The 17962-nt window shown below is 42.5% G+C and overlaps 1 protein-coding gene across 1 annotated transcript; it reads left to right on the top strand.

The window, feature by feature from the left end:
• The first annotated feature begins 3434 nt into the window (after positions 1-3434).
• Positions 3435-16013, top strand: PRXL2C (peroxiredoxin like 2C). The gene is made up of 6 exons (XM_021677103.2): positions 3435-3626; positions 3917-3985; positions 6275-6328; positions 6491-6596; positions 11957-12088; positions 14198-16013. The coding sequence occupies exons 1-6, from the start codon at positions 3435-3437 to the stop codon at positions 14323-14325; spliced, it is 681 nt and encodes a 226-aa protein (XP_021532778.2). The 3' UTR covers positions 14326-16013.
• The last annotated feature ends 1949 nt before the right edge of the window (positions 16014-17962 follow it).

The following is a 17962-nucleotide window of genomic DNA, read 5'->3' as shown; positions in this document are numbered from 1 at the left end:
ATCACCAAATATTCACAGGTCATTCCTAAATAATAATGGAATAGAAACGGTAATAGTTTGCATTTACTTTTCCTTAATCATAGTATCTAAGGGTGCTGTATTAGTCTGGGTCCAATAATGAGATTGAAACCACACTGTAGGTTAAACAGGGAAAGTTTAATGTAATGAATGACTAAACTCTGATCAGCCAGGCATGGTGACATGCACCTATAGTCTCAGCTACTCAGGAGGCTGAGGCAGGAGGACTGCTTGAGGCCAGGAGTACGAGACTGTAGTGTGCTATAATCATAGCACCTGTGAACAGTGAGACTCCATCTCTGAAAAAAATGTGTCTAGAAAATATTAAGAAAATTATGGCTGAGGACAAATACTCAAAGAAGACAAACTTGAAAGGGACCCCTTTCCCAAATCTGGGTTTCAGATCTGACTGGAGCAGGTGTAGGTCAGCCTACTGGATAGCTACTGGGCAGAAGTTTGATGGCCTGCCCAGGCAGGATCTGGTGTGCAGTCAAGGGGAAGGCAGGAAGTAACCCACTAAAATGCAAGCAGGGCATATGTCATCGGCAACCAGTGGTATGAGTGCCAAGGGAATGGTGATGGGTACAGGTGAGCCAACAGCTCTACAGAGAGTGGTGGCTCAATGGGAACAGGTGAGGAACTGGGGGTGCAAGTGAGGAATTTGGCTGCTGATGGAGTGAGGACTGTTTTCAAGTTCCAGTTTTCTTTTTCTTTTCTTCTTTTTTTTTTTTTTTTTTGAGACCGAGTTTCGCTCTTGTTACCCAGGCTGGAGTGCAATGGCGCGATCTCGGCTCACCGCAACCTCTGCCTCCTGGGTTCAGGCAATTCTCCTGCCTCAGCCTCCCGAGTAGCTGGGATTACAGGCACACGCCACCATGCCCAGCTAATTTTTTATATTTTTAGTAGAGATGGGGTTTCACCATGTTGACCAGGATGGTCTCGATCTCTTGACCTCGTTATCCACCCACCTCGGCCTCCCAAAGTGCTGGGATTACAGGCGTGAGCCACCGAGCCCAGCCCTTCCAGTTTTCATATTAATGAGGTGCTACAAGGTTATTGCTAGAACAGCCAGTGACTGCAATGTTGCCAAGGAAGTGTGTATCCCGGTAAAGTGCCAGAGGCAGAGCTCCACCCACTATCCTCAGGGGGCTATCTGAAATCCCCTTCCTCCTGCAATGTCCCTCCAACACTGTCTACTGAAAATGCTTACTACATCGCTCACTGCAAAGGTTAGATGCCTGGAGGAAATCTGTCCATTGTCACAGAGCATACAGTGAAGAATTAATTGGGAATTGAGAAGCAATAAGTTGATAACTGTTACAGGCACTTCTTCTCTCAGTGTCTCATTCAGTCATGTACTGATGCTCCCTAGACAATACCTTCTAATTTCTGCATTTCTGCCTGGCTACTATTCCTCCTACAAAACTATTTTTTGATGATGTCTGAGTTCATCACTCTGCAAAACTAAGTCATATGGCTCTTTTAATTTGAAAATGAAATCGTCTAACCTGTAATTCTTATTTCATGGGAAATATGACACTGAGAACAGTAATGTCAAAGAAAACTTTTCATTTGTTGATGTCAGCAATTAATTAGAGCTGCCAAATACCACCACTCTTATCTGTATATCAATTTCTGCTTACCGAAACACTGCTTACAATAACATTGGTCACGTCTGGCAAACTGCCTGTTGCCAGTGCTGTTTATAAGCCTGTTACTGTATTCTGGTCATATATTTATTTCCAAAAAAATCATAAAGCTCCTGGCCAGGCCCAGTGGCTCATGCCTGTAACCCCAGGACTTCGAGAGGCCAGGGCAAGATGACTGCTTGAGCCCAAGTTCAAAACCAGACTGGGCAACATAGGGAGACTCCTGTCTCTATAAAAAATAAAATCTAAAAAAACTGCCAGGCATGGTGGTACATTCCTGTGATCACAGCTACTTGGGAGGCTGAGGCAGGAGGACTGCTTGGGCCCAGGAGGTCGAGGCTGCAGTGAGTCATGATCATGCCACTGCACTCCAGTCTGGGTGACAGAGCAACACCCTGTCTCAGAAAGAAACTATCCTGAATTAGAAACAGATCTGTGCTTAAAATGTTCTAAACGCACTGCAGAGCTTCTCAAACAGAGCACTTAATGTATGCTCAACAAAGTATAAAATCTTCACACAAGTGAAAGCCAGAGGATGCAGGATCAGCGTTTCCTGCACTTTATGGCTGAGTCGCATCAGTCACTTAGACCTGCCTGGCACTCCACCCCAAAAATATTCTTCAACTAGACAAATCCATAGATAAAGGATGTACTTTCTAAACCCCAAATCCATACACAAAGGTGAGTAAACTTATGAAGACAAAGAGTCTGAATGTTATCTGGTCCTGCTCTGGAACTATTGAACACATGGTTAGCACCCATGAAAAACCCCAGAGAAAGACCAACCTGTAAACCTGGGGCCAGTTTGGTCTCACAAAGGCTGAGGAGATCCCCAGATTTTTCTGTGCCTGCCTACCCAAACCAGGAAAAACTGAATTGCAAGTGTGAGGTTTCTACAAAACAGATGTTAAGCCCTCTAATTCATCATCCTCATCCCTCCCTCCCAGATCACCTTTTATTTATTTATTTATTTATTTATTTATTTATTTATTTATTTATTTATTTTGAGACAGAGTTTCGCTCTCGTTAGCCAGGCTGGAGTGCAGTGGCGCGATCTCAGCTCAACGCAGCCTCCGCCTCCTGGGTTCAAGCGATTCTCCTGCCTCAGCCTCATGAGTAGCTGGGACTACAGGTGCGCGCCACCATGCCCAGCTAATTTTTATATTTTTAGTAGAGACAGGGTTTCACCTTGTTGACCAGGATGGTCTCTATCTCTTGACCCCGTGATCCACCCGCCTCGGCCTCCCAAAGTGCTAGGATTATAGGCGTGAGCCACCGCGCCCGGCCTATTTTTTTTTTTTTAAAGCAGAGATGGCGGGGTCTCCCTTTGTTTACCCAGGCTGGTCTCGAACTCTTAGCCTCAAGTCATCCTCCCGCCTCGGCCTCCTAAGTCGCTAGGATTACAGACCTGGCCTGTGTCGGTACAAAAGGTTGACACATCCATAGCCCACCTTTTACACATATACCCATTAGTTCTCGAATAGGTGGGAACATCCGCCCAGGTGTCCACGGAGGGCGCGGCAGGCTTTCTTCCTCAGTAACGCTGGCTCGTCCTGGACGGACCTTACTTTCTCTCTCTCTGTCCCCTACCCTGAGAGCTGAGTCAGAACCTCGCGCGGAGCTCCCAGGCCCGCGCAACGCCGCGAAAACGGAGACTGGCCAGGCCCCGCCTCTGCGCGCCCCGCCTTCCTCGCCCCGCCTCTGCACGCCCCGCCTTCCTCGCCCCGCACTGGCGGAGCGGGCCCGGGCCCTTGGCCTCCCCGCGCCATGGCCGCGCCCGGCCCGGTTACGCGGCAGGTTAGCGGCGGCGCCGCCCCGGTCCCGGCTCCAAGCGGCCCCGAGCGCGGGCAGTCCCTGGCGGCCGCCGTGGCCGAGCTGCCGGTGCTGGACGCCCGCGGGCAGCAGGTGCCGTTCGGCGCGCTGTTCCGGGAGCGCCGCGCCGTGGTGGTGTTCGTGCGGGTGAGCGGGCGGCGGGGTGGGAGGGAGCGGGGTGCAGGCCAGGCGGCCGGGATGCGAGCCGCACCTCCTGCTTCTTGGGACGGGAACCGGAAGGCAGCCTGCTCAGCCGCGGCCGCTTCCCAGCCAGCGCGGGGCAGGGCGAGGGCGAGGCCCGCTTCCCACGCGCCGGGCGCCCGGGCTGCCAGTCCCCGCCCCGCGGGCGTCGCCTCTGCTCGGGTCGCGCACGGCGAAGTTCGGGGCCCTAGGGTGCTGCGTTTCTAACTTGCTCTTTCTGCCGACTTGGATTCCAGCATTTCCTGTGTTACATCTGCAAGGAATACGTGGAGGATCTGGCCAGAATCCCTAAGAGTTTCTTACAAGTGAGTTTCCGAGCGTGGGCGGCACAGCGCAGCCTTCTGGGGACCTTGCGAGCTGGGCGGGGGAGGACGCGGCTCCAGCGCGGCGCTGGCAACCCGGATAGCCCCTCCTCGCACCTCTCTCCACCCTCGCCCTTCCAAAGGGAGAGACGTCAGAGATCTATTTCTGCCCTAACTCACTGGGTGCTGCCTGCTGGTGAACGTACTAACAATTGTGGTGTTGCCTGGTAACCTGGTGCCTGTTCTCAAATGTTGACTGATAATGCCCTGAAACAAATGCTGGAAATGGTTATTTTCTTCCCTTTATTTTTCGTTACACTCCAAAGAGCTGCTCATTATGGGAAAATACTAATAAATCGTAAAGGTGCAAATTTTTATGTTACTGGGCTGCAAGTTCCATGTCTCTAAGACAACCACATACTTGTTTTTCTTCAAGCACAGATAGATTTATGTCCAAGTGAGCTTTTTGAGTGAAGGCATTGGTCAGCCTGTATAAAACATGTTTTTTCAGCAGACTTTGTCAATTAGGATGTGAAAAAAAAATTGTTAATTAAACAACTGTACTACAGAGTTACTTAAAAAATGTATATCTTTGGGAAGAATATAGAGAAGTATTGACTATATCATTAGTATTTTGATATGCATTTACATTGTGGAATGATTAAATCGAGATAACTAATATATCCATCATGTCAGATAGTTATTTTGTGGCGAGAACACGTAAAAACTAGTCTTTTAGCAATTTTAAGTATACAATATATTATAACTATAGTTGCCATGCTGTGCAGTAGATGTGTAAAAGTTCTTTCTCTTTAACTGAAACTTTGTACCCTTTGAACATCTCCCTATTTCTCATTCCTGAGTAACGAGTCTTCTGGTAACCATCATTCTACTCCTTTTTTCAATTCCATATCTAAGTGAGATCGTGCTGTGTTTTCCTTTCTGTGCCTGGCTTATTTCACTTAGATGATGTCCTCCAGGTGTATCCAGTGTTGTCACAAATAACAGAAAAATGCCTTTTCTTTTTTATGACCAAATAATATTACATTGTATTACATTGTGCTACTCCATATTCTTTGTATTTATCCATTGTTGAACACTGAGGTTGCTTCTGTGTCTTGGCTATTATGAATAATGCTGTAATAAAACATGAGAGTGGAGATATCTCTTCAACATACTGATTTAATTTCCTTTGGATAAATGCCCAGTAGTGGGATTGCTGGATCATATTATAGTTCTGTTTTTAATTTTTTTTAGTAACTTCCGGGCTGTTTTCCATAATGGCATAATTTACATTCCTAACTACAGTGTACAAAAGTTCCTTTTTCTCCACATCCTCACCAAGGCTTATCTTGGATCTTATTGATAGCCGTTTAACAGGTGTGAAGTGACACCTCATTGTGGTTTTAATTTGTATTTCCCTGATGACTACTGATTTTGAGCATCTTTTCATGTATCTCTTGGCCATTTGTTGTCTTTTGAGAACTATCTATTCATATCCTTTGTCCTGTCGCTCTGCCCCTCAGGCTAGAGAGCCGTGGCACAATCTTGGCTCACTGCAACCTCAGCCTCCTGGGTTCAAGTGATTCTCCTGCCTCAGCCTCCCAAGTAGCTGGGATTACAGGCATGTGCCACCATGCCCAGCTCATTTTTGTATTTTCAGTAGAGATGAGGTTTCGCCATGTTGGCCAGGCTGGTCTCAAACTCCTGACCGCAGGTGATCCACGTGCTTCGGCCTCCCAAAGGGCAGGGATTACAGACATTAGCGACCGTGCCTGGCCTTTTGTCCATTTTTTAATCAGGCTGTTGATTCTTGCTAAGTTGAGTTTCTTTTATATTTTGGATATTTGCCCCTTATCAGATGTGTAGTTTGCAGATATTTTCTCTCAATCTGTGAGCTGTCTCTTCTCTGTTGATTGTTTCCTTGGCTGTGCAGAAGCTTTTTAGTTTGATATAGTCCCATTTGTCTATTTTTGCTTTTGTTGCCTGTATTTTTGAGGTCATATTCCAGAAATTGTTGTTTAAATCCACATCATGTAGTAGTTTTCTTCTAGTAGTTTTATACTCTTAGGTCTTATGTGTAAGTCTTGAAACTCCTACTTAGCAAAAGCATCTGAATTAATATTTTATCATACATTTCTTTGCATTGACTCACACAATTTCGCTGTTTATTCCATTCCTCTAGAAACCTATAGGTGGCATGAGAATGAAACAGAAGAGTTGGATTAGGGGATGTTGTGTAAAACATCCATGATTTCTAATGATATATACACATCCTTTTTTTCTCCTAAGGAAGCAGATGTCACCTTGATAGTGATTGGACAGTCATCCTACCATCATATTGAGGTAAATATCTAGTACATTGGGAGACTAATGAATAAAATCTGTTTCAGACATAAAAATCACATTATTTAAACCACTAAGCGTAGGCTAAATTGGCTGAAGTTAAATTGTCATTACTTTTCTCTCATTTGTTTTATAAAAATTCCAACTATTCTCTCCTTTCAGTCTTTTTGCAAACTGACTGGATATTCTCATGAAATCTATGTCGATCCTGAGAGAGAAATTTATAAAAGATTGGGAATGAAAAGAGGTGAAGAAATTGCCTCCTCAGGTAAGACACAACATGTCTCAAATAGAAAACACTGATGGTGTATGTTTATATTTGTGTTTATATGCATAGGGAAACACGGTCAGTTCATAAATTGGGCTTTTTTTTTTTTTTTTTTTGAGACAGAGTTTTACTCTGTCACCAGGGCTCGAGTACAGTGGTGTGATGTCAGCTCACTGCAACCTCCACCTCCCAGATTCAAGCGATTCTCCTGCCTTGGCCTCCTGACTAGCTGGAATTACAGGCGCCTGCCACTATGCCTGGCTAATTTTTTTTACTTCTAGTAGAGACAGGGTTTTACCATGCTGGCCAGACTGGTCTTGAACTCCTGACCTCGTGATTTACCCACCTTGGCCTCCCAAAGTGCGGGGATTACAGGTATGAGCCACCGCGCCCAGCCTTTGCCTGTTTTTATTGCTCTAATAAGTGGTCTAGATACACCAGGCTCCAAAAGATTCATTTTCTGCATGTAATGACATGGAAGGCTGTTAGTAAAGCAGTATTGAATGCAAATAAGTTGCAGAAGTGTTTTCATTATGGTTCCATTTTTGCAAAAACAAAAATGATTTTCATAAAGCTCGTGTGTGTGTGTGTGTGTGTGTGTGTGTGTGTGTGTAATGAAATAGGTTTTAAAAGATAGGGTAGTGTTTACCCCAAGGAGGGGAGTAAGAAAATTGGCTTTCGTATTTTTTACAAGTACATTTTACTTTTGTAATTAAACGGAAAGTAATATTAAGTTCACATATTTTTAGACCTCAGTACCATGGCGTTAAATACTCCATCTCCTTTAATTGAGAAAACCCCACTTACCATTTGAAATTACCCAACTCACAGGGGCTCTGAGTCACTCTTCACACAGAAGCCATTGCTTCCCTATGCGTCCCTATATACTCTAGTATTGCACTTAAGGGGGCCAGATAGTCTAGTTAGTTGAAGAGTTTCATGTTTATTATCTATGTTCTCTGTATATTTCCATGTTCTCTGCCCTTGCCACAATTCCTTGTAATTATCGGAAGTTAGAAAACTTTATCTGCAGGCTGGGTGCAGTGGCTCATGCCTATAATATCAGCACTTTGGGAGGCCAAGGTGGGCAGATGATGAAATCAGGAGATCAAGACCATCCTGGCTAACATGGTGAAACCCCGTCTCTACTAAAAATACAAAAAAAAATTAGCCAGGTGTTGTGGCACACACCTGTAGTCCCAGCTACTCGGGAGGCTGAGGCAGGAGAATCGTTTGAACCCAGGAGGCAGAGGTTGCAGTGAGCTGAGATCCACCACTGCACTCCAGCCTGGGGACAGAGTGAGACTCCATCTCAAAATCAAAAAAAAGATAGAAACTTTTAGTTGCCTTGCTTATGTGTGTTTCTAAAATGCCAGATAAGAGAACTCGACTCAAACAGAAATCCATCATTTCAAATAAATATTATCACCCTCTTGTCTATGACACCCACTGTGTTGAATGCTCCCAGGAGGACAGTGATAAAGTACATACTCCCCACCACGCAGACTTATCATGTACTCCAGGAGACAGACACAAACAGCGATGACAATACCATCTAAGGGCCAGTGATGGAGGGAAGCATTCTTGACTAGAAATACCTTTTTCAGCAATTTGAGTGCAGAAGGATCTGGGAGGGCTTCTGAGAGGAGACAAAATCTCAGCTCACTCTGAAAGGAGTTAGCTGGGTGAACTAGGGTAGGGAAGGGCACTTACACAGAAAGTAGCATGTGCAAAAGCACAAAGGCGTGAGAAAACATGACTGTTGTAGAAAAGTACAGGTCTCTGCCTCTGGTCAGAGTGTAGGAGCCAGCTAGGGAATTGGTGTGAGCCAAGGGATAAGTTATGGCCAGTTCATATCGAGCCTAGGTAATGTGCCAAGGAGTTTGGATTTATTCTGAAGCAGTCAGGGAATTATACAAGTGTTTGAAGCAGAGAAGTGAGGCAATCATATAACCCATGTGGAGCAGGGATTGGAGCTGGCCAAACCAGAGCCAGTGATATTTATGACAGGGTTGTAGGGCAGGCGTAAGCTAGAAAGAAATGGCAAGGCCTCAAGAGGGGATACAGAGGAGGAGCTGTTCGTGAGGCAGAGTTGCCATGATTCCTTTATTGATGTTTTTAAAGAAAAAGACTGAAACTTGATCAGAAGTAATGATGAGCTAGCATAAACACAGAGTCTGCTTGTTTCTTTCTCTTTAGTATAGGAAAACATAGCAGTACAGATTGTGAACCTTACTTTTTGGTACACAGTTTTCATGTGCTGTAACAGTCTCAGCATGTGTAAGGTCTGTTTAATTATTTAGCACTTTAGGGCCAGGCACAGTAGCTCACGCCTGTAATCCCAGCACTTTGGGATGCTGAGGTGGGCAGATCACATGAGGTTGGGAGTTCGTGACCAGCCTGACCAACAGTAGAAACCCCGTCTCTACTAAAAATACAAAGTTAGCCGGGCGTGGTGGCACATGCCTGTGATCCCAGCTGCTCAGGAGACTGAGGCAGGAGAATCGCTTGAACCCGGGAGGCAGACATTGCAGTGAGCTGAGATTGCACCATTACACTCCAGACTGGGCAACAAGAGCAAAACTCTGTCTCAAAAAAAAAAAAACAAATTATTTAGCACTTTAGATATAAACTGTGAGTTTCACTTTAGTAACACCTTACCATTCATTGCCACAATAAAGATATGGAATTGCAAAGTAAAGAGATGAATTCTAAGCTGAATATATGCTTGTAATTATGAGAGAGGGTGTGTTCAAAACTTCACTAATTCAGCCTGTTAAAGCACTGCATTGCCAAACAAAACATTACGTTCTCATAAAATAATTTTTTAAAGGTTTCTCCCTAAAAAACATAAAGCATCAATCTCAAAATTAGTCTCAGAATAGTCTTACTTGAAATCTAAGGGACTAAAAATATATTATACAATTATAATTTAAAATTAATGGCACCTCTTTTATAAAGACGAAGAATAAGAAAATGAAACCATTGCATACAAGGAAGTACTGGGTTTGTAGAAGACTGAAAAACAGGAGTTTTACATATAAGACTTAAATTCAAACCGGCAAAACTAGATTGTGCTTACTAATCTCGATAGTAAGTTTACTTAGTTCGAAGCAATCTTAGAAGATTACTTAGTTTTAGGTTATGGAATCTCCTTAAGTTGAATTTCTAAAATTTCTGAAATATTAACTCACCCCTTCTTTGGACATAAGAGAGTTTGGACTGAGTGTGGTGGCTCATTCCTGTACTCCTAGCACTTTGGAAGGCCGAGGCAGGAGTACTTCTTGATCGTAGGAGTTTGAGACCAGCCCAAGCAACATGGTGAAACCTTGTCTCTACAAAAAAAAAAATACAAAAATTAGCTGGGCATGGTGTGTGCCTATACTCCCTGCTATGTGGGATACTGAGGCTGAAGAATCGATTGGAGCCTGGGAGGTCAAGGCTGCAGTAAGCCGTGATCATGCCACTGCACTCCAGCATGGGTGACATAGTGAGACCCTGTCTCAAAAAATTTTTTTTGATTTTAAAAAGGAGAGAGTTTGGATTTCTGAGAAAACTTTTATTTCAGATATAGAATCCTATTAGATAGTAAAATTTAGCCAGGCATAGTGGCTCACACCTTTAATCCTAGCACTTTGGGAGGCCAAGGCAGGTGGATCACAAGGTCAGGAGTTCGAGACCAGCCTGGCCAATATGGTGAAACGCTGTCTCTACTAAAAATACAAAAAATTAGCTGGGTGTAGTGGTGGGCACTTGTAGTCCCAGTTACTTGGGAGTCTGAGGCAGGAGAATCACTTGAACCCAGTGGAGGTTGCAGTGAGCCGAGATGGCACTACGGCACTCTAGCCTGGGTGACAGTAAGACTCCTGACTCAGAAAAAAAATTAGTAAAATTCAGGGCCAGGCACAGTAGCTCACACCTGTAATCCCAGCACTTTGGGAGGCGGAGGTGGGAGGATCACTTGAGGCCAGGAATTTGAGACCAGCCTGGGCAACAAAGTAAGACCCCATCTCTACAAAAAATTTTTAAAAGTTAGCCAGGAGTGGTGGCATGAGCCAGTGGTCCCAGCTACTCAGGAAGCTAAAGGGGGAGGATCGCTTGAGTCCAGGAGTTTGAGGCTGCAGTGACTTATGATTGTGCCACTGTACTCTAGCCTGTGAAATAGAGCATGACTCTGTCTCTTAAAAACAAAGTAAAAATCTTTTACTCAAGTCTCTTTGCTAGTGAGCCCGTATTTGTTTCTTGGTAAGATAAATGCTCCTTATAATGTAAGCATGAAAGAAATCAAAGCATTGAAGAGATGAAGGGAAATAATAGGTATTTGGAAATACTGGGAAATGAGGCAGGCCAAAGGCTGGGTAGTGTTTAAAATAAAAAGCTAAAAGTAAGACAAAATGGCAGGGATAGAAGAAAAATTAATTATAAGGAGAGTAAAGAGATGGAGTTTCTTTGCTCAGACGAAGTGGGAATGAAGTATCAGTCACTGTGAGAACAGAAATGGAAAACTGACAGCCAAGGAGAGGTGAAGAGGTGCTACAGTAGCTGTTGTTGCAGCTAAACCCCCGTGTCTCAGCAGCATGGCATGGTGTAGGAGGTGACTCCTTTTCATCTTAAATTTCAAGAATGGCTTATCTATTTGGATGCCTTTCCTCTTGAACAGCTATTCCAGGATCCTGGTGCTCTGCCGTCTTCAACCCAAGCCTTCCAAAAATGTAGAAGGAACGTGAGAATCACTTGTGGGAGGGGTTTGGCCCCTAAGCAGCACAGATCATTTTCTTCATTGTTTATAACAGTCACATGCCTTGCCTAACTGCAACGAAGACTGGAAGATACACTTTAGCTGTGGGCCCGGACAGAGGAAACAGGTTTTGACCAACCTGTATCAAATGGCTCTTGAAAAGGAGTGTAGCTGCCTATTAGTAAGTGAGAGACTAAACAGAGTATAAATGAGGAACTAAAATGGAAAGCACTGCTCATTTGAGAAGACTGTAGTTGACATTTTTCTGTGGCGGAAAGTGATCTGGGTCCGTCATCACTTTTTCCTTTAAAGCAGTAGTTCTTAACTAGGACATTTACTCCTCTCTCCTCTGGGAGACATTTGGCATTGTCTGAGGACATTTTTGGTTGTTTACAACTTGGTAAATGGTGCCTCTGGTATTTAGTGGGTGTAGAAGGCAGTGATGTTGCAGAACACCCTGTATCACACAGGACAAAGAATGATCTGAGCCAAAATGTTGATAGTAAATGGTTGAGAAACCATTCTTTGAAGGAAGGAAGATAATGTTTTCTAGAAATACATTCTCTTCTTAATATTGAATCGAATATAAAATGACATCTAAAGACAATTTTCAACATTTCAGGACAGAGCCCCCACATAAAGTCAAATCTACTCTCAGGAAGCCTTCAGAGCCTGTGGCGTGCAGTGACCGGCCCTCTCTTTGATTTTCAAGGAGACCCAGCTCAGCAAGGTGGAACCCTCATTTTAGGTCCAGGTGAGCATCAAAGCCCCAGGTTCAGCAGTAGGCGTCTTGTGCCTTTTACAAGTTCAGAGGCCAGCACTTTCTTCATAAAGCAGACACCACGTACAGATGGACATCTCGACGTTATAGTCAGGAGTGCTTTTGTAGGAGGGCATGTTTTGTTTTCAAAGGCTTCTGTGTATTTTGATGTTTATGTATTTGATGAGTGTGCCCATCATCCCATGCCTGAATGATTTCCCAGTCACCTGTGGGTTGGTGATCTGTATATGGCTGTGACACTCCTCTATTTTAAAATGTTCAAAGGCCGGGCGCGGTGGCTCACGCCTATAATCCCAGCACTTTGGGAGGCCGAGGCGGGTGGATCACGAGGTCAAGAGATCGAGACCATCCTGGTCAACAAGGTGAAACCCCGTCTCTACTAAAAATACAAAAATTAGCTGGACATGGTGGCACGTAACAAGAGCGAAACTCCGTCTCAAAAAAAAAAAAAAAAAAAAAAAGAATGGGACTGAGGTCCAACTATAAGTCACACACTGTTAACAACTTTATTGATGGGTGTGGACCACCTGAGATGGCTTTGGCTCATGTCTGCTAAGTGTCGAGTGTTCGATCTCTGCTGTGTTCCAGCATTGCAGCAAAGGACAAACACTCATATCAGACAGAGCCAAAAAGCCCAAATTACTGTGTTATGAGATCATCTTTTTGCTTTTTCTTCTTTAAAACTGTCTTAATGAGCATAGCTGATTAGAGTTATAAAATTAATATTTACTTTCATAAATACCATATTTTTTTAGAATGAGGATTTTGACTGAGTAATAGGATTTTTGGGCTTTTTGCAGCTGGAACATTATAGCCAAAATCTCCCTTTCCCTCCCTCTCGTGAATTTACACTGGTTAGATTAGTTATAAAAAGAGGCCCTGATAAATGAGATTGAGTCCTATGCATTATTCCAGAATGACATTAGCCATATTTCTGGATGACTTATTCCCATCCTCAGACCCAAAAGGGGATGTTTTGAGTCCCTTATCTTCATGTCTCTGAATCATTTGTCCACACCTTCTGTTGTGTAAGAATAAAGAGCACATGGAGAGCATCATGTGTGTGCCAACCTGGGACCATACAGTCATCCCTCGGCATCCATGGGGGATTGGTTCCAGGACCTGCAGTGGATAACCAGAATCTGAGATGCTCAAGTGTCTTACATAAATGCTGTAGTATTTGCATATAAGCTATGCATGTCCTCCCCTGCATTTTAAATCATCTCTAGTTTACTTATAATACCAAATGCAATGTAAACAGTTGTACTATATTGTATAGGGAATAATGACAAAGAAAAAAAGTCTGTACATGTTCAGTACACATAAGCTATTCTTTTTTTCCTGAATATTTTCAATCTGTGGTTTGTTGAATGAGGATGTGGAACCCATGGATGCAGAGGGCCAACTGTGCTTAGGAAACATGCCTCATGTGATACTTACTTAAGCTGATGGTTTAAGTTAAAATTCTGGTCTGTAGTCCAAGACTCAAACAAACTAGATTGTAAATTTATGATTATAAATTATAAAATCTGTATTTGAACAGATAAAAGGATTGTGGACATCTAAATGTATTGTAACTGATTGTCTTTTAAGGCCTTATTTTAGAGTCTCTTCTGGGCTATGGTTATAATACAGATAGCCTGTTAAATCAGTATTTGGGAGTGAATTTTTTGAAGTGAGTGATTTTTTCCCCTATTATATTTATTCTATTATTAGATTTAAGAAACAGATGTGATTTTCCAGCTTGATATCTATGTGGGTTCCGTGTTCTGCCTGTCTGACAGGACGTTTTATTTAATTATATTTAATAAAACCTAACAGAAGGTTATAATTTAAAAATCTTTCCCCTTGAATCTCATAAAACATTAAGTATCACTCTTATTTAACCATAATCCTTGTCATACTTTATTACCATGATTAAAAATTATTATGCCATTATATAGAGAATATAATGTACTCCAGGTAATTAATTTTTCCCTTTGGACTAATTAAAGGTTGAAAAGCTTCCTTGATTTTAGTAAGCAGTAAATCTAATGAATAATACTTATTATGCCTCAGCGTTTTATTCTTATTCTCTTCTAGGTAACAACATCCATTTTATACACCGCGATAGGAATAGATTGGATCACAAACCTATCAACTCTGTTTTACAGCTTGTAGGAGTTCAGCATGTGAACTTCACAGACAGGCCTTCAGTCATCCATGTGTGACTTAAAATGGAATCAGTCAGTTTCAACTGGACCTTTTGGAATGTGACCTTCAATGCTGGGGTGTAATATCTTTGTGCAGTGTCTAACCTGCTGTCCCTTCCCAGCCTTTGAGGACTTAGGGAAGCATAGGGCCGGGCGCGGTGGCTCACGCCTGTAATCCTAGCACTTTGGGAGGCCAAGGTGGGTGGATCACCTGAGGTCAGGAGTTCAAGAGGACTTAGGGAAGCATAACGAGGCCTTGAACTAGTGAACTGCATGCTCAAGAAGCATCAGTTGTGAAAAATGTGATACATACTTCCACTCTGTATAAAATTTTACACAAAATAACAAAAATGAATATACAAAATATAACCTTAAAAGCTATAAAATCATAAATACCATTTAAATTATTTTATATTATCGTATATTCAGTCAATGAAAGATTTATTTGGCAATTAATATAAGTTCTGATGAAGAATATATAAAGGAAAGGGAGAGCAGCACAAGACCATCGTATCAGTGAAGAAAGCAAAACATCAGATTCTGTCAACAATATAACTGCATTTTTATATGCATATATTTGTATTTTTGTATGCTTAGGAAAAAGACAAGAAATGAACACCAAAATGTTGTCAGTAGGTATCTCTGTGTTACGATTACAGTGTTACTATTTTCTTTTCTGTATTTTCTCTATTTCCCAACTGTTCTATAATGAGCATGATTAATACTGTAGGGCCAGGAAAAGGTCTTTAGACATTATATGACAATTTTATGCCTACATAACAACCTTCACAACAGTGCAAATTATACAGGCTCTAGTCCACGTTTCCGTCCTAATTGCTTTACTCAGAGGAAGTGTAGCAATCCGAACATCTCACATATAGCCAGTGTCCATAGCACCTTTTCATTACACACTTGCTATACATTTCACTAGGATTTTTGTGGATTGGGGGAGCTATTGAGAAAATAATTTGTTCTAGATATTTAAGATATGTATTTAAAATATGGTCAATGTGCTTTTTGAAAGGGAATTATAAGAATTTTTTTTCTTTTTTTTTTTTTTTGAGATCCATTCTTGCTCTGTCGCCCAGACTAGAGTGCAATGGCACGATCTCAGCTCACTGCAACTTCCACCTCCTAGGTTCAAGCAGTTTTCCTGCCTCAGCCTTCCAAGTAGCTGGGATTACAAGCGTCCCCCACCACACCAGCTACTTCTTGCATTTTTTGTAGAGATGGGGTTTTGCCATGTTGGCCAGGGCTGGTCTCGAACTCCTGACCTTAGTGTGATCCGCCCGCCTCGGCCTCCCAAAGTGCTAAAATTACAGATGTGAGCCACCGTGCCTGGCCAAGAATTGTTTAAAGTTTTAAAAACTTCATAACTTAAATGTGGTGTAGTTGTGCATTCTCAGAGAACTGCTATTTCTCACCCCCAAATTGCTCTTATTTGGAAGACTGTTGTCATCTTTTATTTTGATAGAATCTTAATATGTTTAGTTGGGAAGTGTCTTAGAAATCCTGATGAAAAGTATAGAAAATTCAAATTTTGGTAATTATTACCAAGCATAATACGGCTTTGAACTCAATACTTTTATATAAAGCATATGAAGTTGCAAAAAAATTTAATGTATTCAAATATTTGAATACATTTTCATGTTTGTATAATCACGTTTTTATTCAATAAAAAAGAAAATTTCTCATTTAAAATTAAACTGTTTTGTGCTATTTTTTCAATAGTAAAGGAAGACTGGTGACCCACCTTTGCTGATTTTAGACTTAAAACTGCTACATCACAAGCTTACACAAAAATTACATACCCTTGAGCAACATAGGTTCAACTACAAGGGTCCAATTGTATGTAGATTTTTTTTTAAAGTCATACCAAGTGTGCCTGCCTCCCCTGCCACCTCTTCCGCCTCTGCCTCACTTGAGACAGCAAGACCAAGCCCTCCTTCTGCTCCTCAGCCTACTCCAGGTGAAGACCAGACAGAAGACCTTTTTTTTTCCCTTTCTTACCACATCATGTCCACCACCAAGAAATAATTACAAGGCATATGAAAAGATAAAAAACAATTTGAAAAGACAGAACGAGCACAAGAACCAGATTCAGATATGGCAAGAATGCTGGAATTAATCAGACCAAGAATTTTTTTTTAACTATGATTAACATGCTAAACACTTTAAAAGAAAAAGACAACATCCAAGAACAAATGGATAATATAAGCAGAAAGGTGGAAATTGTAAGAAAGAATCAAAAGAAATGCTAGCAGTTAACAACATTGGAATAGAAATGAAGAATGCCAGGATGGGCGCAGTGGCTCACACCTGTAATCCCAGCACTTTGGGAGGCCGAGGCGGGTGGATCACGAGGTCAAGAGATCGAGACCATCCTGGTCAACATGGTGAAACCCCGTCTCTACTCAAAATACAAAAAATTAGCTGGGCACGGTGGAGTGTGCCTGTAATCCCAGCTACTCAGGAGGCTGAGGCAGGAGAATTGCCTGAACCCAGGAGGTGGAGGTTGCGGTGAGCCGAGATCGTGCCATTGCACTCCAGCCTGGGTAACAAGAGCGAAACTCCGTCTCAAAAAAAAAGAAATGAAGAATGCCTTTAATGGGCTCATTACTACACTGGATGTTGACTGAGGAAAGAATCTCTGAGCTTGAGGATATAACAGTAGAAACTTTGAAAACTGAAAAACAAAGGCAAAAAAGACAAAATATCCAAGAACTGAGAGACAACTGCAAAAGAAGTAAGATGAATCATGGGAAATCAGAAGAAAAAAACGAACGGAAGAAATACTAGAAGCAATAACGACTGAAAATTTCCCCAAATTAATGTCAAACATCAGACTGCAAGATTCAAGAAATTCAGAGAACAGCAAACAGTAAATGCCAAAAAAAAAGACACTGGGCATATCGTAGTCAAACTTCAGAAAATCAAAGATAAAAATCTTGGCCAGTCTCAGTGGCTCATACCTATAATCCCAGCACTTTAGGAGACCAAGGCAGGCAGATCACTTGAGGTCAGGAGTTTGAGCCCCACCTGGCCAATGTGGTGAAACCACATCTCTACTAAAAATACAAAAATTAGGTGTGATGGCATATTCCTGTAATTCCAGCACTTTGTGGGCCGAGGCAGGCAGATCACCTGAGGTCGGGAGTTCAAGACCAGCCGGGCCAACATGGTGAAACCCTGTCTCTACTAAAAATACAAAAATTAGCCGGGCGTGGTGGCTCATGCCTGTAATCCCAGCACTTTGGGAGGCTGAGGTGGGGGGATCACCTAAGTCAGGAGTTCGAGACTAGCCTGACCAATATGGTGAAACCCCATGTTTAAAAAAAAAAAATACAAAAATTAGTTGGGCATCGTGGCATGTGCCTGTAATCCCAGCTACTTTAGGGTAAGGCACAAGAATCTCTTGAACCCAGAGGCAGAGGTTGCAGTGAGCCAAGATTGCACACTGCACTCCAGCCTGAGTGAGAGTGAGACTGTCTCAAAAAAAAAAAAAAAAAAAAAAAAAAAACTTGAAGCCAGAGGGAAATAAACCACCTTACCTATTGAAGAGCAAAAATAAGAAATACATCTGACTTCCCCTCAGAAACCATGCAAGCAAGAAGAGAGGGGAGTGAAATATTTAAAGTGTTAAGAGGAAAAAGTC

The sequence above is a fragment of the Aotus nancymaae genome, unplaced genomic scaffold (genome assembly GCF_030222135.1).
Source record: "Aotus nancymaae isolate 86718 unplaced genomic scaffold, 86718_ANA_hifiasm-v0.15.2.pri h1tg000041l, whole genome shotgun sequence".
NCBI classification, from domain to species: domain Eukaryota; kingdom Metazoa; phylum Chordata; class Mammalia; order Primates; family Aotidae; genus Aotus; species Aotus nancymaae.
The sequence above is the reverse complement of the archived record's forward strand: the minus strand, read 5'-3'. Positions and strand labels throughout refer to the sequence as shown.